This window comes from Sebastes umbrosus, chromosome 3, assembly GCF_015220745.1.
Source record: "Sebastes umbrosus isolate fSebUmb1 chromosome 3, fSebUmb1.pri, whole genome shotgun sequence".
Taxonomy (NCBI): domain Eukaryota; kingdom Metazoa; phylum Chordata; class Actinopteri; order Perciformes; family Sebastidae; genus Sebastes; species Sebastes umbrosus.
This window is the reverse complement of record NC_051271.1, coordinates 4076332-4102481: the sequence shown is the minus strand read 5'-3', so window position 1 is coordinate 4102481 and position 26150 is coordinate 4076332. Positions and strand designations below refer to the sequence as shown.

The 26150-nt window shown below is 37.2% G+C and overlaps 2 protein-coding genes across 2 annotated transcripts in view; both read left to right on the top strand.

Annotated features, from left to right (window-relative positions):
• The first annotated feature begins 6957 nt into the window (after positions 1-6957).
• LOC119484706 (dynein light chain 4, axonemal) lies at positions 6958-12538 on the top strand. Its single transcript, XM_037763743.1, has 4 exons — positions 6958-7075; positions 8963-9042; positions 11040-11123; positions 11510-12538. The coding sequence occupies exons 2-4, from the start codon at positions 8971-8973 to the stop codon at positions 11672-11674; spliced, it is 321 nt and encodes a 106-aa protein (XP_037619671.1). The 5' UTR covers positions 6958-7075; positions 8963-8970; the 3' UTR covers positions 11675-12538.
• Positions 12539-25884: 13346 nt separating this feature from the next.
• Positions 25885-26150, top strand: part of LOC119484708 (extracellular serine/threonine protein kinase FAM20C-like) — a 49014-nt gene continuing 48748 nt past the window's right edge. The window contains exon 1 of the mRNA XM_037763745.1: positions 25885-25965. The gene's annotated coding sequence lies outside the window, so the exon portion shown is untranslated. The remainder of the gene's footprint in view (positions 25966-26150) is intronic.

The following is a 26150-nucleotide window of genomic DNA, read 5'->3' as shown; positions in this document are numbered from 1 at the left end:
ATTGGGAAATTCATGTCTATGTGCTCAAATCAACTATGTGACCATTTCACAAACTGCTGTGAGATATGTATCACTTTAAACTGTGATGTTATGTCCTCCTGAAGACGGTGAGATAATCATGTTTCTCAGATAATGTGACAGATGTGTAACATTTGGATGAGCTTAATCTCCTGATTCAAGTTCAAAATGGTCATCATAGGTGAATGATATTGAGAGGGTTTGATTCACTGAACATGTCTCCTAATCAACAACACTGTGTTAAAATACAAACTCACTGGTTACCTCAAGACATCGGCCCCACATGTCATCATTTGTCACCAGTTGTAAAGTGCCTGCCTGGGCTCTCATGCCCCAAATGATAGTGAACTGTTTTCACATTTTTCTTTCTCTTCTTCTTCTTCTTCTTCTTCTACTTCGTCTCTCTCTGTCTTGCTTTTGGTTGTTGAAGGCTGTGACGGTGTTGCGCTTGTCCTTATTTGCATCTTCATGGATATTCTATGATATTGTGAAATAGATGGATACAAAAAATATAAATAAAAATAAAATGGCTATGACAATAATCCTGGACTCGTAGCTCCAAAAAATGACATCAGTGTGTGTGAGAGCTCCTCTTATTGTGACAGATCTCTTTACACCTGTCAGATTATCTGGATCACACACACACACACACACACACACACACACACAAACACACACACACACATAGGTGTGTATCCTAATCTCATTCAGTCAGATTAGATTAGCTGCAGATTTGTGTGTGTGCAGTGAGACAGTCTACTCTGTGATGTAGACATAATAGACGACTCACCGTGTTGCTTCGTGACTGCCGAGGCGCCCACTCACACGTGTCTTGGCGTTGGGCTCGGCTGCTCTGTGATCTGATGTGTAACCTCCCACTGACAACATCTCACAATATCATTTGTCTCACTTGTGCTTGATTTCCTGTCTTTTTCCTTCAGGCACATCCTCTCTGATTTATGAACAGAGATATATGATTCAAGTTCCAGTATTTTTTTATCACGACAGCTACTCGTAAGAAAAAATCACACCTCCATGCTGTTGTTAATAAGCAGAACCGGTGCTGAGGGAGTAACTCCATTATTTCATTAATCACTAATTTGATTTCTGCTCTCATTAAAAATTATAAAAAGCCTGCTCATCTCTCCTCGATATTTACCATCTGTTCAGTGTGTTTTGTGATCAGGTGCTTTAACAGTTTAAAGTCATGGACAGGTGATTATGACCTTGAGATAACTTACGTTTTAAAGGATAATCTAAAGCCTGCTTTTCAATATTTAGTTACCTTCTTGTCTCCTACATCATGGCCTGATATACCTGGATCACGGTCCTGTGACGAGAAAAGGTTTGAGCCCTTATTGACTCCACCATCCACCCAACACAGTCGCCAGAAAAAAATGTTTGCATCGTACGTTTCTTGAATGTCGACATTTCGGAACCAAAAATACGTTTCATAAATAATGATAAGAGCCACAATGTGTGAATACAAGTTAACTTATAAAACATGCAAAATTCACAATTTCTAGTCATTGTAGCTCACATAGGTAATGTATAAAAGGGTAAAAACACAATATTGAATTTTGATAATTGATGCTCCGTTTAATATAGTGAGTGACGTTATGTGCAGTCGTGCAGAAAGCTGCGTTAGGCACGTGAGCACATCGTTTTTTCTACCCTGTGACTCAATGTTATTTAAAATCTTTTTCAGTAAATGTTTTTAAACTGAATTACATCTCCTGTTATTCGTCAGACAGAAGTTACTGTGCCTACAGCTTGTTTATGGCTTGTTTTGGGATCCAGACAGAATGCCACTACAAAATACGTTTCATATCAGCCTCTCATCACGCCTGCAGAAACACACAACGCCACGTGGTTAACATTGTGGTTAGATTTAGGCAACAAAACTACTTGGTTAAAGTTGAAAAAAGCAGCTCTTTTTCATTCCAAGGGCATCAAATACCAACACTTTGTCACGTCCGGTACGTACCAGGCTTTTCTATTAACTACAATGCAAACACATCCGTGGCAACAGTAAATGCTCAGGGAAAGAGGTTTGGGAGTGTGGTGACGTAACACAAGGCTTTCATCCAGAAGACCGCTGTTCACGTCCCGTGTGAAACCAACATCGTGATGTTTGTCGGCTACTGGTGAGAGCCGATAGCCGGTTGTTTGGGAACAGAGACGTTAATACATCCACCACGGTATAGGCTTACAGCATACAGTCCATGGGTGTATTATAAGATAATAAAAGTGATGAATTACAGCAAATACATCCATTATTACAGCCGCATACAGCTAGCGGGAAGCTGGCAGAACCGGATATGTATTCTGAGCGTGCAGGACGGTGAAGTCCCGTGGGTTGTCAAATAAGCCCCGGAGTTTCGTCTCTTTGCTCCTATACTCTTTGCTGCTAGTAGCGGCCGGCGAACACCGGGTCCAGGTGATCCCTGTTGGCCCTAACGACCCTCCGCCACCAGGTAAAACATGATGACAGATTCAGATTGGCAGGGAGAAGCAGTCACACAGAAATTAACAAGAATAAATAAAATGTGAGGCAACAAAATGGGCATAATGCCTTGACGATGAAACACCCACTGTGCAACCTGATTTGGCTGTAGTCATTGATCAATTACAAAATCAATCAATGAATCAGTGGGAGAATGAGTCAGTGAGTGAGTCAGTGAGTCATCCAGTCAGTGAATATTTTCCTGATTGTCTGTGTTGATCTCTGTCACAGCTTGTTATCAGTCACATGGGGTCTCCCCCCCCATCCCGCCCCAACAATCTGCTTCCTCTGTTGAATTATAGATGCATCTTAATTACCTCTGCAGGCAGATATTATGGAAATCCTTAAATGACCCGCCACAATGCACACTCTCTGTCACACAACTCAAATATGAGTTTTCACAGCAAATCTTCATCCTTTCTCATCTCTTCCCTGCTGTTCACCTTCCTGGTTGACAACAGAAACAGATTACATGTTTTTTATTCTCACTGCAGTGCATCGCTTCATCTCCGCCAGCTCTCCAGTCAAGCACTCCTCACACATCCTCCATCTTTATCCTGTGATTTTACTGTTGATCAGTCCTTCACCTCGAACTGCTTCACTCCTCCATTAACTGGTGACATTGATTTTCTTCATCAAAGTGCAGCAGCATTTTCTGCCTCATCTCATCTTCACCAACTCTTAACAGAATGTTTTCCCCTCATGATGAATACTTTCCTCAAGGTCTTTATGCCTCCTCCACCTCCTCCTCCTCCTCTCTTTTATCCACCTCTCGTCACCAGTAGGCATCTTTTCACTTCACCTTGTGTCAAAAACACCTCCGTCTCCTTCTCTCCATCCTTTTGCTGCTGCTTTGCTTTGACACTCTCATACCTTACAGCCCTCTGGCACTTTGCTTTGTGAGTGTCTCACCTGGGTGTTTAATGTTGCCGCTCTCACTCTCTCTCTCTCTCTCTCTCTCTCTCTCTCAGTGTATTTTAAGATGTTTCACACTTGATCTGAGGTAAGAGCACGCATCCACATGCACAAGTTGTTAGAATCAATGTCATTTCTCTTGTTTTAATCAATAAAGAAACATGATTAACCTCTTTTACCCGACGAAGCTGCGTGTTAAAACGCTGCCTTTAAAAACTTCATAAAATGCTGTGGTGGTCTTTTTTCTGAATTGTTTCTAAAAGACGAGGCCTTAACGCGACTAAAACAACACTCCAACGCAACGAGGAATTGTATTTTTACTTTATAATACTTTTGTTCATATTTGTTTATATATTGAATGTACCGACTTGACTATGGATTATTTTTTGTTATCTTATTTATTATTGACCTTATTTGTTATTATCTCAGTTTTTCTTTCTTTTTTTTATTGATTTTATACTGTGTACAATGGTAGAATGTGATGATGCACGGGGTAAATGTCATGGCCAAAGGCTCCATTGCGTGCACATAGCCTCCTGTAGTGGATATCAGTAGTATTTTATTGCCCTTTCAAGAGGTAGAAAACCCATTCGGCACACTGTAGGTATCCAAGTGGCCAAATGGAGAGTCCGCCTGGTCCTATCCTCACTAAAACCTTTGTAGAATCTATGTGCTTCGTGTTATTTATATCTGCTTTGGCACAGTTGTATTCGAGGAGTTGCTGAATGAATTCAGTGGCATCTCTGTGCATGGCATCGTTGCTATAATGATGTTATCAACTATCTAATCTAGGAAACATTTTAGGCAAGGATAAAAACTTTAATTTTCCCTTTGGTTCATCACAGTTTACTCAGGCATAGTAACAGTCACAAGGTTACTGACACTGGATATGAATTCTCTGATGTATTACCTATCCATAGAGACCAGGATGATGCATATAGACGTGGTAGTTGTGGAGCTATTCATGATTTATTTTGGGTATGTCTGTCTAGGCGAACCACACCTTCCTGCACCCTATAGGGTTTAAGAAGTTAAGACACTGATATACACAAATCAAACAAATATCATCCTCTTGTTGATAAATAATTGTTGATACTCTTTCAGAAATATATTATGCATATACAGTACATATGCCATTATGAACACCGATATCACTTTCTCATATATTGCACTCTCATACTAACTCCTGCTTACATTCAGTTTTCCCATCTGAAATACAATTCAACTAAATTACAAATTTACATTTACATTACTGTTTTATATTTGCTTATGTTTATATTTGATTAAGCTGCACTGTGTTATGCCTTAGATTATCATTTTGCTTTAACATTTACTTGTGTAATGTCCTCTTATTTATACATATTTTATGAGCATTGTTGAAGGAACCTGAGACCAAAGATTTTCATTGCAAATAACGGCTTTTTTGTAATTACATATGACAAATAAAAAACCTTGAAATTTGTGGATGACCCACTGCACCTCTGTAATCTAAAGGCTCGCTGTTTCTCTGAGCCAGCACACTCTTGAGAAGAGGAGGCAGTAGAGGTGAGAGGTTTGAGTTCAAGTTGCATCATTCTTCTGGTTGCATAAAGAGGACAGAAAAGAGAGAGAGATTATCATGTGATCTGTTGGTCTGCCTTCTAATCCAGAGGAGAGTCATTGTTTCATATTTCTGACTGCAGATTAACAGACACAACTCTCACACAGAGAATCACTTTCAAAAGCTTTGTGGATTATTATGAGTGTGTGATTTGGTGTGTGTGTGTGTGTGTGTGTGTGTGTGTGTGTGTGTGTGTAGAGCAGACTGACAATTCTGGGTCAAACTCTCCACCTGGGGAATCCATCCAGATGTTTCCAGCTGAATGTGGGTCGGATTCAGTAAGAGGGCTGATTAAGGACAGAAAAAGGTTTTTACTCACGCACAGTTTAACAGACACAGTGGTGTTATTTTAGAACTGACAGAAAGACAGTCGTGGAAAGTTACTTACTCAACATACAATCATGAGGCATTTTGGTAATACTTAATTTTACAGGTCCACAAACTTCATGGTAATTAGATGATAATTATCAAGTCACCTATTTGAAATTTCTATGGAATTACTGCCAAACTACCCCCAATATTTACCTCAAAATGTATTGAAAATTACTTTATTATAAACATTATTTAATAATTATATTCCGCTATTTCCCAATAGCTGATAATTTATTTTATACATTTCCAGGAAAAGAATACAAAGTTAATTGAATTTCCATGTCTGCTGATAAATAGATAATAATTATCTGAAATTTCTTTAAAAAACTCCCTGAATCATGACATCAGCTACCAGGTTACATTTATGTAGACAATAAGTCACACAATGGTGAGATTTGTGTCTGATCAGAAGTGTTTTCTATTAGTTTTGGTTTTCCACCTCCAATGAAGAGCAGCCGCTTCTCGAGCCTAAGGGCCCTATTTTAACCATTATATGCTATTTTTGCATTTAGTTATTGAATAATGTTTATTATAAAGTAATTTTCGATACATTTTGAGGTAAATATTGGGGTAATTTGGCAGTAATTCTAAAAGAAATTTCAAATAGGTTACTTGCTAATTATCACCTAATTACCATGAAATTTGCGGACCTGTAAAATTAAGTGTTACCGAACATTTTTTACTTAACTTGACTCCAATTTTATTCAACTTTTTACTTCCACCACATTTGAGACAAATATTAGTACTTTGCTCATTCATTCAGCAATCTTTTTCATATTTTTATTGAAGTTTTTTCTATTATATATTTATGTTTTTGATGTTTACAGTACTTTGTCTGTATTTTTTATAATTTTTTTTTAATTTATTGAATCTGTCCTATGGTCTTCTTTGTGCAAAGAAACTGATTCTCTTGTTCTGGAAAGGGAAAGAGGAGCCATCATTTAAATTTTGGATAACAACACTGACTGATACCCTCCACCTAGAAAGAATCCGATACATCCACATACATGACAGACTGGAGGTATTTGAAAAGATTTGGAGACCGATGATCTCCTCTATAGAAGGGACGGACAATCAAGACGCAATACACACATAGTCTTTAGTACCCGAGGTAGAAAACCAAGGGATGGGAAGGTTCCACATGTTTATGTTTATACTGTATGTCGCCAATGTCTCCCTGATTTGTGTACCTTAGGCTGTTGTCTGTGTTTTATTTATTTATTTATTGTTTTTTGTTTTTTTTCCTTTCACTACTTCTGTTCTTTGTATTTGCTTGTCTCCATTTTTGTTTGCCCTTAGTTCCTAGTATTGTCTGTTTTTGTTGATGTATATCAAAAGTGAGGCATGATACACACCCCACAGAAGTCTGTATCACTGACATGCACATGCTTCCTAATAAAAATATTTGAAACAATGTTTTTTTTAATTTATTATTGTATGCACTAAACACCCAGGTAAACTCCTTGTATGTGAAAACCTACTTGGCAATAAACCTGATTCTGATGTCACCTCTAACAGTTGATTGACAGACTCCTGAACCAATAGGAACGAAGCTCGACTCTTGTGGGCGGGGCTTCCCCTGTGCGGACATCCGGTGTTTAAAATGTCTCCTTAACAACCGACCTGGAGTCAAACAGCAGAAGTTTTCGGAGGAGAAACGCCTCGTAAGTAACTCAATCCAGCTTTATATCCACCTCTAAGTCACCCTGCGTGTATCTACTATCTATAACACGTTATAACTAGTGATATTATGGATGTGGAGATAGAAGAAGGTGATTATTTTGAGGGTATAAAACATCCAACCGGCAGCATCAGCTGGTTGCTATCAAACAAGCTAAGCTAACTAGCTAGCTGGTAAACCGTTATCTGAGGATGTCGTTTAAAGGATAAATCACGTGTTCTGGTGTAAACTACGATGACATAGTTGTTGTAGCTAGCTTTGTTTGTTTGTTTGTTTATTTAGATCCCCTTTAGCTTTTGCAGAGCAGCAGCTATTCTTCCTGCAGGATCCACATAGTTTACATGGTGACAATACAAAAATACACATTCACACTACTCATCATTCACTAACATATAACACATAGTAATACACTAACTTAACACATCATAATGCACTAACTTAACACATAGTAATACACTAACATAACACATAGTAATACACTAACATAACACATAGTAATACACTAACATAACACATAGTAATACACTAACATAACACATAGTAACACACTAACATAACACATAGTAATACACTAACATAACACATAGTAATACACTAACATAACACATAGTAATACACTAACATAACACATAGTAATACACTAACATAACACATAGTAATACACTAACATAACACATAGTAATACACTAACATAACACATAGTAATACACTAACATAACACATAGTAATACACTAACATAACACATCATCATACACTAACATAACACATAGTAATACACTAACATAACACATAGTAATACACTAACATAACACATAGTAATACACTAACATAACACATAGTAATACACTAACATAACACATAGTAATACACTAACATAACACATCATCATACACTAACATAACACATAGTAATACACTAACATAACACATAGTAATACACTAACATAACACATTGTAATACACTAACATAACACATAGTAATACACTAACATAACACATCATCATACACTAACATAACACATAGTAATACACTAACATAACACATAGTAATACACTAACATAACACATCATAATACACTAACATAACACATCATCATTCACTAACATAACACATAGTAATACACTAACATAACACATTGTAATAAACTGTAAATAAAACAATAACAACTGACACAGTTTAAATGACAAAAACACAAAGAAAAATAGACTGAATCTATCATGATCTAACAGATAAATATCATCATTTAACATGGATAATACCCTTACACACCCAAGAATACTTATTAATTACTTTAGTTTCTTGTTAAGTAATGCTTTTTAGTGTTTTTTTTAAAACCATATATAGTATTTTGTTGTGTAATATGATTTGGGAGTGAATTCCATCCTTGCATTGCTCTGTATGTTGCTGTACTTTGATCTGATTTGGTTTTGGATCTTGGTAAAGTAAAACAACCAGCAGCAGCAGCATGCCTTGTGGAATAACTGTGTGTATCTGTACTAAAGGATAGCAAAGCTAGCAGTGGCTCAGTGGTGTTGGCAGGCAGCCCTGTCATGGTAACAACGATACACACTGTTGTTAGCTACAGATGTCCTCAGGACTGTCCCTGTCCTTGATCTTCTATTTATTAGACCTTCTTACTGACTAGAGGGGTCTTTTATTTAACATGTGGAATGGGTTGGGTGATGGGTTGAATGATATATGAGTTATTAAAGGAGAAGTGAGAAAGGGGTAGGGACCTACTCCTTTTCTGACACTATTTTTCTTTTCTTTATTTGTGATTATTTTGTATCTGTTTTTATTTATTTCTATGTTCGAAATAAAGTCTTTCATTCATTCATTCATTCATGTATAAAATGTCCTTTTTGGCAGGAGTCGGGATGGCTGGGACTGGCGAGGGAAAGAAAGAGGAGGCCGACTACAAGAGGCTGCACAGCTTCCCTCTCATCAGGGTAGGACAGAAGCAGGACAGTCAGTGCCTCTGGGTACCACAACATCCAACATCCAACCACTCAACAACAACAATGACAACATCAAACATCACATTTAGATGTGGAGGCTGGGCCAGTGGCTCCCAACCTTTTCCCCTTTAAGGGACCCCTTTTCTATCATTGAGTAAACTGACTAAGTGACATATTTCATATCAGATTCAATGCATAACAATAACAGTACAGAACAACTGATAAACTTTACAATTAACCCAAATAGTGAACGCAAGAACTGCAGGAAGTTTGTGTAAAATAAGCGATTTCGATGAATTTTGAGCATTTCTTGTGAATATCACATCAGAGATGAGTGTTCCTGTTATTTTTAATACAATTCTTTCTCTGTATTATGTTTTTTGTTTTTTTTACAATCATACACACTTAAAGCTGCAGTGGGTATAAATGGAGCAAATATGATTAAAGAAAGTTATTTTTATATACCGGTCACTATATCCTGACAGACACTCATGTCCCCCTCAGGGTGAATTTTAATAACTTTAGTGTCATCATTATATCAAACTTGAATTGCCCAATATTTGGGTTTATGACCAAATACAGACAAAACTCCTGACGTTCCCATCAGCCTCAGCTGCAGGCTGTTTAGTGCTTGTAAGCATGTTCGCATGCTGATGTTAGCATTTAGCTGTGCCTAAGTACAGCCTCACAGAGCCATTAGCATGGAAGAATCTATCACTCCTGGCGTCGCAACAAACATCTTTTAACCCTGATGTGTGTGCGTGTGTCTAGTGCCGTGACCTCTTATATTTTTCATGACTTTTAACCCTTTAGACCGTTTTACAGCTTGCAAGCAATGATGACGTACGCAGTTTGGCACTGGAAGTATGGCGGAGTGCAAATGCTTGTCAAGCTATGTAAAGGTATTAAAGCAGCAGTGGGTAGAAATGAAGTAAACATGATTAAAAAAAGTTATTTTTATACAACGGTCACTATATGCTGACAGTAGTACATGAGACAGGTAATCTGAAAAATATCATGTGCCTCTGTGTCTTCCAGTGCTCCTAATGGCATCTACAAGATTTCACAGATGGAGGGTAACAAACAATGACTTAGTGATTAGTGATTTAGATTAGAGAATTCAATGCATAACGGTACAGAACAACTGATAAACTTTACAAATAATTCAAATAGTGAACACAATAAATGCAGGAAGTTTGTGTAAAATGAGCGATTTGGATGAATTTTGAGCATTTTCTTGTGAATCTCATGTCAGAGACGAGTTTTCTTGTTCTTTTTAATACAATTCTTTGTCTGTATTATGTCTTTTTTTTTTTCAACAATCATACATACTTAATAAACTTTTTTTACATATTAAGTGTTTTCTTCTCCCTGACACTTGGCCATTGTTCTGTCAGCTTTTTGGTTGTTTTCTAATGCAGGACGAGGCTGTTTAGCAGAGAGGGAAGGCTTTGTAAATATACTGTAACTATTAGGTATTCAGGTCTTCACTTTGTCCTTATCCTGTTTATATCTTAAATAATAACCCAAATCTTAAAAATAATAATTTAATTTAGTTCTCTTCACAAAAATAAATGAAATGCTGAGCTATAGGCCAACTGTATATTTTTTGATAAAGTTGCTTTACATCCCTTAAAATCACTAGTGGGGGTCAGTACGCCCAGGTTGTTAACCAGTGGGTTGAGGTTTAGTAGGTACATGTATAGTTGTGATGTAGGGAGCGTATCTATGTTCCCCAGCTCAGTATCCTCATAATATGACACATTATTAAGGAGACCTTTCAGAGGGTTTTATGTTCTCAGCATGGTTTGTTTCTCTAGCTCAATATGTAGAAATAGAAACGAAACAGGTTTATATCCAAGCGTGTTTTTACATACAAGGAATTGGCCTCGGTGGTGTGAGAAAATAAGTCTGAATACTTGTTTGTGTGAGTCTCACTCTCATACTGGTAAACATGTAAACCCTCACCATCTGTTTATTGTCCTCAGCATACAGACATGCCAGAGGAGATGAGGGTTGAGACCATGGAGCTTTGTGTGACCGCCTGTGAAAAGTTTGCCACTAACAATGAGGTAAGTGTATCGACCATTTCACAGCTGTAAACATTCCAGATGTGTTCCAAACTGCGTCTGAATTTGCATACTCTGCACAACATCCCCAACATGTGTACTATCGTTCAACATACTCTTTCAAAACCTGAGGGGGGAGTTTCAGAGACTTTGTTTCCTGCATTCTGGTGATTTTAAAAGAGTGAAAATAACAAAATAATAAGTACACTGCAAAAGCATTTTTGTTAAACTTTTGATTTAATCTTTAACTCCCAGGAATGGAAACTGAATAATTCACCCTCTGGTGTGAATTTGGCGTGTGAATCTTTGGCATAAACTAATATTCATCCGTTGTGTAAGATGTCATTCCCTATATTATACTGTCTTTTGTTTCTCGCCGTCTTCCTCAGAGTGCAGCGAAGATGATCAAAGAGTCCATGGACAAGAAATTTGGCAGCTCGTGGCACGTGGTGATCGGCGAAGGCTTCGGCTTCGAGGTGACACACGAGGTGAAGAACCTGCTCTACATGTTCTTTGGAGGGAGTTTGGCCGTGTGCGTGTGGAAGTGTTCGTAGCACCTCCTCATCGCGGTCCCTCCGACACTCTGACATGGTCACCGGGCTGGGCATGAACACCAGCTGCCAGATGCTGGTTCCATTTGTGTCACGGGGGGGTTAGTTTGTCCACACCTACCAGACACTGTGGCAAATAAACAAACCGTCATTTGGAGATCTTGTCCGATTTGAAAATGTAGTTGGCAGGGCAAATAGTAAAAAGGGAATTTCGAGAGTGGAAGGCATAACAATAGCTTTCTTCCTCGTCCGTCACTTTCCTTTTTCTCTTTGTTTCCAACCCTCCGTCCGTCTCTGAAGCTGTATCCATGGTTCTGAACATTTTCTGAGCGTGCATGTGCAAGTAAGTTCAACTGTTACAAACAATACAGCCAGCCCGGGTCTCCAGAGTCCTTTATTCTCATTCCTCTTCAGGGAGTGTGCGTGTGTGAGCGACTTTATATGTTTGTGTGTGCTGGACACACACCGTTTTTTGAAATTACATTTTATCCCCGTCACCTTCCTCAGCAGTAAACTGTCCTCACACTTCTGTAACTTTCTCTCCAACCGCACTAGTCTTTCAATAAACTTTGTAATATTTTTTATGTGTACATATTTTGATGCGACTTGAAGAACTTGTTTTTAAAGACCAGTGTCGTCTTCTTACAACTAAAGGCTCTAATATCCGGAGCCCAACAACACTAAAGCAGATCCACCTTTTCTCCCTGTAAAGGTGTTTGTAATAATCCCTGATGATGTCGCCCCGCTGGGCGATGTCAACAATGTGATTGTTTTCATGTTGATGCCAGTTTAAATGATCCAGTGCAATGGAGCATTTTGTGTGAATTGACCTGATTGTACAATAAACTCTGAAATGTGGTTAAGGAACTTTAAGCGTCGACTTTGTTCTTCAACATTAACGCAATGTATGGAGGTTTACAGTTACACTTATTACATTTCATGCGAAGCATTTTAGATTAAATTTATCATAAGCAAAGACAATTTTTTTGACCACATCGGGAAAAAATATTTGGGGTGCTCCGATCAGGATTTTTGGGGTTGATTATTGATCGCGAGTGATGGCGAGATGAAGCTTCATGAAGCTCTCCAGCAAATTGGCTCGCAAAAAGTTTCATTTCACGAGGCTTCATCAAAATCTGTTGGTCAAAGAGTGTAAAACAGGCAGATATATTCCAGATGTGAGGCAGAGGATAGTGAATGTGTTTGTGTAACTAAAGGAAAATGATAGAGCGGGGACTTTATTCATTTTTATTCAGGAACAAGAATTTCTCAACTGTGTTTCGGCTTTGAGCGTCTTCAATGACATCATTGGTCAAGCCTCGATACCCGCTTCACAGAAAACTTCCTGGATTGCTCGTCACGCTCCGAAGCCTCGGCACAGCACGTAACATCAATACCGATCGCTGGAAGCAGTATCGGCCGATAGCAATCACAAGGTCTATTTGAAGCCTTCTATTTATTGTGTTGCATTATTTATTATCTTAACAAAATTGTATACTAAGTATTAAAATTAAGAGATGAGAAAGTATCATGAATTGACAACTGTTTATTTATCTGCATGAAACATAATAATAATATCAATTTTCTTTGTATAGCACCTTTCATACAAGAAATGCAGCACGAAGTGCTTTACAACGATGGAAAACAGATTTTATAAAGAACATAAAAACAGGGAAAATAAGATGGAAAAAAAATCACACATGATAAAATAAGATGAAATAGAATTAGGGCTGTCAATTAAAACATTTATCGCATGATTGTCCATAGTTAATTGTGATTGTTAACAAATTAATCGCACATTATTTATCTGTTCAAAATGTACCTTAAAGGGAGATTTGTCAAGTATTTAATACTCTTATCAACATGGGAGTGGGCAAATATGCTGCTTTATACAAATATATGTATATATTTAGTATTGGAAATTAATTAACAACGACAAATAATGTTCAGAAACCCTCACAGGTACTGCGTTTAGCATAAAAATATGCTCAAATCATAACATGGCAAACTGCAGCCCAACAGGCAACAACAGCTGTCAGTGTGTCAGTGTGCTGACTTGACTATGACTTGCCTCCAAACTGCATGTGATTATCATAAAGTGGGCATGTCTGTAAAGGGGAGACTCGTGGGTACCCATAGAACCCATTTACATTCACACATCTGGAGGTCAGAGGTCAAGCGACCCCTTTGAAAATGGCCATGACAGTTTTGGAGGGTTATTTAACCTCCTTTGTGACAAGCTAGTATGATATGGTTGGTACCAGTGGATTCCTTAGGTTTTCTAGTTTCATATGATGCCAGTATCTGCACTCTACAACCTAAAAATCGCAAGTTGAGTTGACGTGTTACTATCGCATTAACTTTGACAGCCTTAATATTAGGTATTCAAATTAAGAGATGAGAAAGTATCATGAACTGACAACTGTTTGTTTTTCTGCAGGCAACATAATAAATAATTTAACTCTTTTTTGTATTGCATCTTTCATACAAGAAATGCAGCACAAAGGGCTTTACAACGAGGGAAAACAGACTTCAGAATGAACATAAAAACAGGGAAAATAAGATGGAAAACACACTGAGTAATTATAATATTAAAATCAGTATTCATATTTGCAGCATCCATATACATCAGTAAACACTGCATTAGCATCAGAAGGTCTCCATTCTCCTCTACTCTTTTCTTCTCTACATCAGTGGTGGATATCTAAATTTTTAAGACGAAAACCCAGAAAGTATTTTGCATCGAGTGCACTCTACCAATCGGTGCCTCGGCCTCTGAGGTGTGTGGATGCATATTGTTCAGCTCCCTCAGAATGTCTCCCCTGAGGTCTAACCTCTTCATGGGTCCTATCTGTGTCGGGCACAACCTTGAAGTTGCCCCGGAAAAAAGCACCATCTCGATGGAGCTGTGGGGGTTAATAAACACACCATTATCTTATTACCTCAACACAACTCATAACTCCGGTGAAGCCATTTGATTTATTTATAGATTTTTTTCTGATCGGCCTTTATAGAGAACACCAATCAAACTTTGGAGAACGAATGTCAGCCGATAACGATCGGTGGCTGACCCATCGGAGCGCTCTTGAAACATTTAATAGCTGCAGAGGCAAGCGAGAGCAACTTGGAGTGGGTAGAAAGAGTCTTTTCTGAAAAGCAGTTATGCAGTTATACAGACGTTAGTGACTGCACCAGCATTGCTCGGAGTCAAATGACACATTTGTCTCATGCATCAATAGATTCTGAATTTGAATGCCTGGTTTTCAAATGTTAGAAAAGAATAAAAGTATATGCCTCACACAGAGGAATACCATGTCAAATAAGAGATAAACAGAGGAGAAGAAGTACCTGACAGGAGTTTATTTCCATGAAGAAAAATAAGAAAGGTAAATGATGGAGTGTCTGGGACTTGTCAGATTGGAGGATGAGGCAGGTTTTCCCTGAGAAACTCGAGGAAGTTGTTTTGAAAAGACGCTTTAAAAGTTATTTCCCTTTAAAGGCCATTGACATATTTTGGGGAAAAGTTTCTCAAAACTCCCAGTTTTCTTCTTAAACGTCTTTGTAGAGTTTCTTATTGAAACAAACAGGCACAATTACACTCTGGTTCTGCTCTCTGTGGTGTCAGTGAGGGATGCTCCATAATAACGACACTGCAGGTTTTAGGAGCTGAAAGAAAGACGTGACACTGAATATGATGTGATGTAATGAAGCGTCCCTGTTGCACCATGACAGAACAGAGGGCAGTTTGATCCAGTAGCTGAGCGTCGTTATTGACATATTACACACAATCTGGCAGCTCATTTATGTACCCAAACACCACGACCCTGAACCAGGTCACTCTGAACTCTGGCCTCACAAATAATAAGACGCCCCTCGTCAACTCGCTTCTGTTCACACTCTCGTCACAGAGCTGTCCGTCACACACTGAGCTATCCAAATTAGAAATAAAAGTAATTTTACATGCATATTTTCCGCTTATAGTTCAGCTGTATTTGTGAATCGTACCTGTAGATGTTTGATATTTAAGTCTTTGTCTAGTTCTGAGTCCTGAAACTGTCTGAAACGTGTTTGACCTCTCTTTGGTCTCAAAGCTTAAACAGTGGATCGTCTGTCCTTCTGGTCTTCACTGTAGCCACCTAATCAGGGATACAGTGTGAATGCAGTTAAGCTTTGTTTATACTCGCATGAGGAACCCATGGCGCGAACCTCTACAGATGGCGGCGAGCTACAAGCACGCTCAAAGGCGTTAGTTATTTGCTTTTATCTTATTGTGGCAGTGTCCTCTCCGAAACGCCCCCCCACGCTCAGTGGGCGTCCAGTTACAAAAATGACGGCTTTAACCACCTTCTCGTGCCCCAAAGAGCCGAGCTGTTCATTGTTCTTGTCTGTTATGTTGCTCAACAGAAAATGTTAGTTTTTTTGGTATCTTTATTTCAGTGTGTCTGAAAAACAACTAAAAGAATGTGCCAGTGTAGTTTTTCACTACAAGGGGAAGGCGTATAAATGGCATGACATTACACGGATATTCCGCGTGTCGTGAGGACTCATCTTATCCTTTTCGCGTGTCATTTGTACGCCATGTAAACGTCTGCAGTTCAGACAAGAAAACCAATATAGGTAGGTTTAGGAAAAAACGTCTTAAACAGCTTAAAATAAGTATGTAAACTTAGTAAAACACTTACGAAAATCAACGTAATCACCACTACAACTTAAAAACAAACGGTCTCTAACAGGAGTCTCCTGGTTAAAAGTCTGGTGTTTGTTGAAGTGGTCTTTCTTTCTTTTTATACTACGCCACTAACGTTACGTGTCCACTGGGGCGTTTTTTTTATCTTGAGGGATCTCCTCGCTTCAAAGCAATGAATGCACGATGGGCTGCCACCAGGCACCAGGCACTTGGCACCTGATTGGACGAATGCTTTCACTCGTGGGCTTCTCTTATATTATGAAAATAGTTCACCAAAACTGTGTTTCTGAAAAAATCTTCTGCGAAAAATAAGCCATGCAGTTGCTGAATCCTTATCACAACAGTTACACTTAAATGTTTTTAGGGAGTCTCCAGAGGCGGCGAATCGCGCCGGACGCTCCTGATTTGCATAAAGTAGCCTCGACTTTATGCAAATGAGGAGCGGCCGACGCAATTCGCCGCCTCTGGAGACTCCCTTTAAACTTTTAAACTAACCATTGTCGATCTAACTGCATGGCTTATTTCTCACATAAAATGTTTTCAGAAACCCATTTCGGTGAACTATTTTCATAATATAAGAGAAGAAACTTTCCAAAACAAGCCGCCATGTTGGTTCCGGTTTGAAAGCTTGGAGCTGCAGCCCGCGAGGGAAAGCGTTCTTCCAATCATGTGCCTTCTGTCTAGTGGCAGCCCATCAAGCGTCCAATGCTGGGAAGCGAGGCGATCACTCGCAATAAAATAATAATAAAACGCCCCTGTGGACACGTACCATTACCGTTGCATTTGTACACAGATGCGTTTACATTACAGTCAGTATAGGATAAATGGCGTACGTATGACACGCAGAAATTAAGAAAGGCGTACTTATTGCACGCTGAACACCTTGTTCATTATTGTGTCATTCATACGCCTTTTTGTACAAACTAGCTGCCGTCCTTGTGATGTTGCCAAAGAGATCTCAAAAGGAGAATCAAACATATCCATTCATGGCATTTTGATATTGACAAACAGTCAATAAGTCCTTTGGTAATCCTCCATCCCACAAACATCTGCCATTAATGATTGAAATGGATGTGACATTTCTGCCAATATTATATTCACCCGGTTGGCCTGCACATTCTGCTGTTATTCTAACAACCCTGGGATTAATCCAGAGGGGGGAGTGGAGTCGTGTGTCGGTAAACATGGCTCCACCCTGCGATGCATCTCATTCATTATTCACCTCAGCCTCTCTTTATAGATCTCCTCCCTCTCTCTCTGTCTCCTCCACGTTGTTAAATATTCATACAAAGAGCCGGAGAGTCACACTAAAGGCTCTGCCAGTTTGCTCCGTTTCAACACTGAAACTCTCTCCCCGCGAGGCTCGTTATCCTGCAAGAGGCTCGCAACAACTTCCAGTGAAGTTGGGGACACATTAGCACAAGAGGCAAAAATGAAATGTCAAGGAGACATCTCTCTAATCCCATACGGGCGAACTGCATGGTTTTACCGCTGGTGTTAGGAGGTTATTGCTGTGGTGTTGCAAGGACATCAGAGGTCATCTATTAATCAAACACGACACATTTTCATTGGATATGCTATTTAAGGTATAATATGTAAAATTTCCACATTAAAATGTCTAAAAACAACTAGACCTATGTTAAATATTTAACTGAGTTGTCTACTTACATTATCCCAAATGTTTCCAACAATTTTCAAACCGGAGAAATCTGTGGTTTTAATCACGGTAACGGTGCGTTTCATTTGGTTGTTTGTGCATGCGTCAGTGTTGTGGTTGTACCAGATGCTGCCATTTTTTGTTTTTTTTCCAGTTACGAGCTACATTTTTACCATACAATTTTTAGATATTGGCTGTTTTTAACTCTATATTTTAATTTGCATAATGAGGTGAAAATGAAATGTAAAAAGAAATGTATAAAGAAAAGATAGATAAATAAATACATTTGAGGAAATAAATAAAGGGGTGAAACGCAAAGGGTATATTGTGCAGAAATAAATAAATACATACATAAATAAATGCATTTAAAATAAAACAAAATAAATGCAAAAATAAATACAAAATAAATGGAAAAATAGATAAATAAATAAAAAAATAAATGCAAAAATAGATAAATAAATTTAAAAATAAATGCAAAATAAATAAATAAATTTAAAATTCAATAAAAATAAATACATAGATAAAAAAAGGGAAAATTATACAGAAGATAAATAAATAAGGAAATTAATACAAAGATAAATAAATAATGAAACAAATTTAAACAAATTTAAATTTATGTCACATTTTATAAATTCATTAATGGCTACATTTATTTTTAATATTTTGCTATATTTGATGACATATTTATTTATTTATTTAGTCATTTATTTATTTATTTTCTTTATTCATTAACTTATGATTTTGGCAGGTTTCGTCCTCCATATCCAGGACGTTATTTTCTGGGAATTTTGGGACCTGAAAGGCGGTTTACATTTTAAAATTTTTAGTTAGTACACGCAATAGATTTCTAAGATCAGAGCCCAGTGCCATTTAAATTGACTATTTTCAGTACCCCCCAAAAAAGAAGAAATGACTAACGAATAGATGAAATGATTCAACAATATTCCTCATCATAATGTAATTACTGGCAGAGTTGAGAAAGCTCTTATAATACAGCCGTTTACCATCATGCAGGGAAACTCTGGGACATAAAACTGTTTGAATGAAATACAATAAATATAATGGATCAAAATCCTTTTTTAGGTCTCTCTAAAACCGACCTGGTGGTGGCTGCTGTACAACATCTGTTAAAGCTTTCACTTACAGCAACAGGAAATAGAAAAATAGACTTTTAATAAGGTGGAACCATTGATTAGTGCTTGAGCTGTTGATGTTGAAGTTCAAACACAGTTTTGTGCTGTCAGACGGCGTCCTGGTTCTGTGTTGGAAAAGCTCAGTGCTGTAACTTAGCAACCTCCTCACCACCTGCAACGATGGGTCGAAGGTTGGAGCCTCCCAGAGTGTGTGTCAGTCAGTGTATGTGTGTGTGTGTGTTGAAGACACAGGCGGTAACAGCGAGAAGGCATCTGTAGGGGGTTGGAAGTGACTGACAGCTCACAGAATTCAATAGCTGGTAGTGAAAAAAGAGACTTGGTGATGGAGAGAAAGTGTTTTTTTGAGAGTTTAGAGATTGAAATTTCACAGATTTCAACATGTCGCTCAAGGGTACAGAGAGTTAGAGAGGAGCAGAGCGAGCTAACAGTTAGAGAGACGGAGGGCGACAGAGGACAGCGGGATACATTTTTCATCTGAACATCGCTCATGGGCTTTTTTTTTTATTGAGAAATGAGAAACAATCCAATATTCATATGAATGCATTTCTGTATCTTTCTTCAAGCGTGTGCATGAGGCAGGCAGCTCCCATTTCGACCATCAGTAGCTGTGTTTCATTTCCAGACTGGAATAAAAGAGGGCCATAAATTTTGGGGAAATGGGAGAGTGGTGAAATACATGGAGTGGTGAAATACATGGAGGACGGACCCTGCCAAAATAAAATAATTAATTAATAAATAAATAATTGACTGGATAAATAAATTAATCTGCCATTAAAAGTAGCAAAAAATAATATTAAAAATAAATGTAGTCATTAATTAATTGATAAAATGTAACGTAAATTGAAATTTCTGTTTAATTTACATTTTTATTTATTTATCTTTGTAGTAATTCCCTTATTTATTAACTCTTCTGTTTAATTTCCACATTTATCTATTTATGTATTTATTTTATAAATTTTTAAATGTATTTATTTATTTTTGCATTTAATTTTATTTATGTATTTATTTTGTATATATTTGTAAATGTATACATTTATTTTCTTATTCATTTAAAAATTAATTAATGACTAAATAAATGGCTCGATAAATAAATAAATCTGCCATTAAAAGTAGCAAAACTAATATTAAAAATAAATGGTTTTCATTAATTAATTGATAAAATGTGAAATAAATTGATATTTCTGTTTTAATTTGCTTTTTTTATTTATTTACCTTTCTATGATTTCCCATATTTATCCATCCACTATTATTTATTTATTTATGTATTTAGTTTATGAATTCTTTAATTGATTTATTTGCTTTTGCATTTATTTTTATTTAATATTTATTTTTAAATGTATAAGTTTAAAAATTCATAACAAACATATATATAAAAAGAAGAGGAAATTAAACAGAAGAGTAAATAAATAAGGGGATTTATATAAAGGTAAATAAATAAAAAAGCAGATTAAAACAGAAATATCAATTTATGTCACATTTTATCAATGAATTAATGACTACATTTATATTTAATATTATTTTTTCTAGTTTTAATGGCATATTTATTTATTTATCGAGTCATTTATTTATTTATTCATTTATTTTGGATCTTGGCAGGTTCTGTCCTCCACAGCAATGAAGCGAGAGTACAGAGGCAGAAGGGGATAAAAGATGAACGGTTTGAAACAGCTTGTTTATAATAAATCAGTGAGGGACAGAGACAGAGAGAGAGCATTAGACACTAAAACAAAAGGCCCAGCGGGCTGGTAGGTGAGCTGAAGTAAGAAAAACAAATCAAACCATTGGAGGGAAAGCCGTGGAGATGTTTGCATCCCGTCTTCTGACTGATCGCTCTCATCACATTGCCGAAGGCTGAAAATATCCTTGAGAACTTTTTTACTTCACCTGAAAAATTTGTCAACTAAAGAGAGGAAGCGAGAAAAAAAAACCTTGCGTAATGGCTCAGAGAGTCACAAAATATGTGCACTTTAATTCTAAATGGTGTTGACAACCTTGGAAATCATATAAGATAGAAACGAGTTCTGCGAGCCTCAATGCTGAACGAGGATATGAACACATCATGAAATGAGCAGGAGGCCAAAGAGTTCAAGCTCACACTGATGTTTCCATGATCCCACAGCGACATCAATTATAATGACAAAGCCAAGAAAAGCTGACGGGATGAACTTGTTGCTGTCTTTTTCTATTTAAAGCGTCCTTGGATGTACTTGGAGTTATTATTATTATTTATTTTTATTACAGATTCCTGGTTCTTCCCGAGGGCAAACCGACAAATTACAGAAAAAACATGAAAAATAACTGAAAAACATTTTGGATCTAGATGGTTCTCCTCAGGGCACAAGGGGTCACTGAAATGTTTGACAAGTAAGAAAATTATTAATTAATTAAACAACAAAATGCGTTGTCTAGAATATCAACATGTTTTATGCTCATCTTCATCACATTAGAAAAGCTGTATGTAAATGGCAAAATTCAATAAAACTATAATAAAGCGTCTTCACAGATATACATTTATATTGTCTGAAACATGGCCAATACTAGCTAACATGAAAGAACTATTGAAACTTATTCCTGAAGACTTCTCTCCATGTTTCTCTCGTAGATGGTTAGATGACCAAGGCGACTTGTTTTGTTTCTGGTTCTACTTCTTCTTCTACTCTGTTGTCTACTGCGCCAACATCTGACCAAACTACGCTGTAGCAGAGTTTATTCGCTCCAAACCAGTTGATGGAAACTGGTCTTTTTTTGCAGCATTTCAAAAGTTTGCTTTAAATTTGCTTGAAAATTGAATGGAAACATGATTATAGAAGCATTTTCTTTCAACAACATTGTTTGCCTGTGCCTTCTTAAAGCTGAAGTAGGTGAGATTGGAGCAAATATGATTAATAAAAGTTATTTTTATAAAACAGTCACTATATCGTGACAGTAGTACATGAAACAGGTAACCTGAAAAAAATCATGTTCCTCTGTGTCGTCCGGTGCTCCAAACGGCATCTGCGAGATTTCACAGACCAGAGGAAAACAAACAGTCAGAGCTGACCTGAGATCTGCTGTCCAGCTGCCGTCTATGAGAGCCGGCTGTCAATCACTCGCGAACTCCGACCAAACGGTCAAACTAGGCAGCGCTGATCAAATATGAATCAATATTATGTTACGTTAATGCCTATTTATCTCCTCAAATGTTCTAAGAATCATCTTGTAGTGTACTGTCTAGCTGTAAAATCAGAAAGTTTGTGCAGCAGCCATGTTGAGATCAGGTTGACATCTCTTGAAGGAACGCCAAGCATCGGACCGGAGCACAACCAATATGAACGCTCTCTCTCTCTGAAATGACCTGTGATTGGTCAAAGTCTCCCGTCACGGGCTAGATTTTTTAAAGCCTGGAAACAGAGCCATGAGGAGGTGCAGAAGTCTAGTTTTCTCTCAGAACACTTAAATCACAATATGCTGAAAGGTTATTATGGAATTTTTGCCCAATGATGCCAAAAAATGTATAGTGCCTACTGAGGCTTTAAATGTTCTAAATCACTGTGGAAAAAATGTAATGCTATTAAGCTTTGTTTCGGATTAGGCACAAAAATGACTTGGTTAGGTTTAAGGATGATGGTTTAATGACTACACAGTTTAGATTAGGAGACCTTCATTGTCATGGTTACAATTATAGACATGTGGTTAAGTTTAGGGAGAGATATTGGTCACACTTGAAAAAAACTTCGACTGGTGGTTGGAAACGAACAGCTGTGTGAACAGAGACATATCATGCTCATTTCAACGTATCATACAAAGCTTCGTATGATATCTTACGAAAAAGTGATTCCTCCTTTTTCGTTCCTTTTCCTACGAATGTCCAGCAACACGTGTCAATTCCCGCTCGTTATATGCATACATCCTTTTTTAAAAATGAACTTCCATCTTCACAGGAAACTACTTCTGGTTTCACACGGGACACGAACAGCGGTCTCCTGGTTGAAAGTCTAGTGTTTTTAGACTCACCCATCCATCCTGATCTCCTCCCTATGCGGTGTTTGACGATTTTGTGGGATATATATATGAATTACAGTGCATTACTTCTAGTAGGTGTAGCTACGAATGGTGGATGAGACCAGACTGATCATTTTCAGGTTCATACTTGTATTTTGGGTTTCTACTAGAACAGATATAAGCTGTTGTAACAGGAGTACAGTCTCACTGAGCTGCTGGAGACTCACCAGTCTGCATGTCACAACTCCTTCTCCCTACCTCGCCTACATACACCCCATATAATTACTAAAATGTTTGGTAATGCTTCATTTTACAGGTCTGCAAATTTCATGGTAATAAGGTGATAATTAGCAAGTAACCTATTTGAAATTTCTTTGGAATTATTGCCAAATTACCCCAATATTTACCTAAAAAATTATCGAAAATTACTTTATTATTAACATGATTAAATAATGATATGCTAAAATAGCATATAATGGTTAAAATAGGGCCCTTAAGCTTGAGAAGCGGCGGTGCGCTGCTCTTCATCGGAGGTGGAAAACTAATATCAAACACTTCTAATCAGGCACAAATCTCACCATTATGTGACTTATTGTCTTGTATAGTAATTCCAAAGAAATTTCAAATAGGTTACTTGCTAACTATCAGCTAATTACCATGAAATTTGCAGACCTGTAACATGAAGTGTTACCAAATGTTCATTTATAACCAGTAACTAGCTTTCATCTTCTCATTGACTGACATCTTTTGAGATGAATCTAAATCCTCTAGACCCGCCATCCCTATAGATATCAAATACTGCACACATACTGAAAAATAATGTTCTTCCTTCAGTCTCCAACACCTTTCAATGCCACTGTGGTTTTCATCATGTGCTCATGTTGTAATCCACAACATTCATGTTTAATGAGTGCAGATGAATAATAAATGAATATGACCACCTGCATGAAAACAGGAAAAAGCTGTTCAAAGCACCCTGTTAATGCAATGAGTCATTTTGAAGGCAAGTGATCCTTTCCTCTGCTCGGTCATCATAAATACAGTCACTATGACACATGCATTTTGATTAAAAACGCTCTCTGATGTTTTTCACGTGGGTCGCTCTGTGTGAACCCACACTCATATACAACATGTAGATACACGCAGACTTTAAAGAGGTCTACTTCACAGAGACACTGAGTCCTGCGGGACTCTCCATGAGGTCTGAGGTGCCTGAATCAAAGTCAAACACACTCACACACAGAATATGAAACACCTGTCTCGCCCACCGCCTGCTTATGAAGTCTGTCGAAGCCTCTAACAGACTGCAGATGATTTACTGTTTATGTGCATGCAGTATATTTACACATACAGTACATCTTCCAATAACACACTGACTAATGCTTCCTCCTTCTGCTTTTCTTTATTTTATCTTACAGTGGTTCTTAGATCTGCAGGGACAGGCTGGTCTCATACACTGTTTATAGCTATACCTACAAAAAGTAATGCACTGTAATTCGTATATATCCCACAAAGTCAATGCCTATTTAATCCACATAATCGTGAACCAGGAAGTATAAAGAGCTAAAAACACCAGACTTTCACCCAGGAGACCGCTGTTCATGTCCAGTGTGAAACCAGAAGTCAACGTTGATTTATTTGTCACGTAACTTAGGTACATAAGTTACGGCACTTCCGTAGTTATTTAAACCCAAACCAAATAAATGACCCGATAAATAAATAAATATGCCATTAAAAGTAGAAAAAATAATGTTAAAAATAAATTGTATTTATTTATGTATTTATTTGTATGACTTTTAAAATGTATACATTTAAAAATAATATTAAATAAAAAATAAATGCAAAAATAAATGCATAAATAAATATAAATGCAAAAATAAATATATAAATTTAAAAGTTCATAAATAATAAATACATAAATAAAAATAAATGCAAAAATAAATATATAAATGAAAAAAATCATAAAGAATAAATACATGAATTAATAAAAGTGGAAATTAAACAGAAGAGTAAATAAATAAGGAAATTGATACAAAGGAAAAAAAATAAAAAAGCAAATTAAAACGGAAATATCAATTTATTATACATTTTATCAATTAATTAATACATTAGACTACAGACTACATTTATTTTTAATATTTTTTATCGAGTCTTTTATTTATTTATTCATTTATTTTTGGCATTCTTTTGGGGACATATTTTGGCAGGTTCCATCCTCCATACTAACTTAGTAGTTTTGTCGCCTATGTCTGATCAAGTTGTCCCTGTGTGGTGTTCGCCACTCTTTATACTTCCCGGTTCAAAGTTACGTGGAATACATACAAATTGATTTTGTGCTCCATCACGAAAAAAATGTGAAATTTGTGTCTATGTACACGAATCAATACAAATTTCGTGAGTATTTCATGAACTGCTGTGCGACAGGGCTGCAAACACACATTTAAGTTTTAGTGTTTCTTTGTAAGCTATACTGTTTTCTGAAGTGACCTCCAGGGAGTCTGTAGAGTCGTAGTCGTCAAAGAATCGGTACAAATTAAGTTGTGGAAATGGCACCCTGTGGTAGAATTTTAGAGGCACTGACAAAAGTACACACAAGACCAATAAACTGGCAGAGAAAGACCTTAAAAGAGAGAATAAACACATTGATCCGTGTCCAGGTCACTTTAACCTGGCAGCCCTCCCTACCGCAGTAGAGAAACGTACTAACAACTGGGTAAAGGCTGGCTGGATACTGGACAGAGTCCCGTCTTGTTCCACTGGGAAACAACAGCAGCAGCAGCAGCAGCAGGTGATTTTAAAAGGAAGGGAACTATCAGTAAGTTGTTTTTTATTTTCTCAATATGTAAGAGGATTTGACTTCAGTGAGATCATATGAGAATGAAAGCAGGTTGACTTACATTTCCTTTTTTAATAACAGTGTTAAAATCTTCCTTAATGTCTTTATCAAGGCCATATTCTTCACTTGCTTGATGATGTTACTTTAATTTGCTTTTAGCGCTC

Excerpts from the sequence above, each read along its gene's own strand:
- LOC119484706 (XM_037763743.1), top strand. The coding sequence starts at position 8,971 with ATGGCTGGGACTGGCGAGGGAAAGAAAGAGGAGGCCGACTACAAGAGG. Across the intron at positions 9,043-11,039 it reads ACAGCTTCCCTCTCATCAGG|CATACAGACATGCCAGAGGA; the intron begins GTAGGACAGAAG and ends TATTGTCCTCAG. Across the intron at positions 11,124-11,509 it reads AGTTTGCCACTAACAATGAG|AGTGCAGCGAAGATGATCAA; the intron begins GTAAGTGTATCG and ends CGTCTTCCTCAG.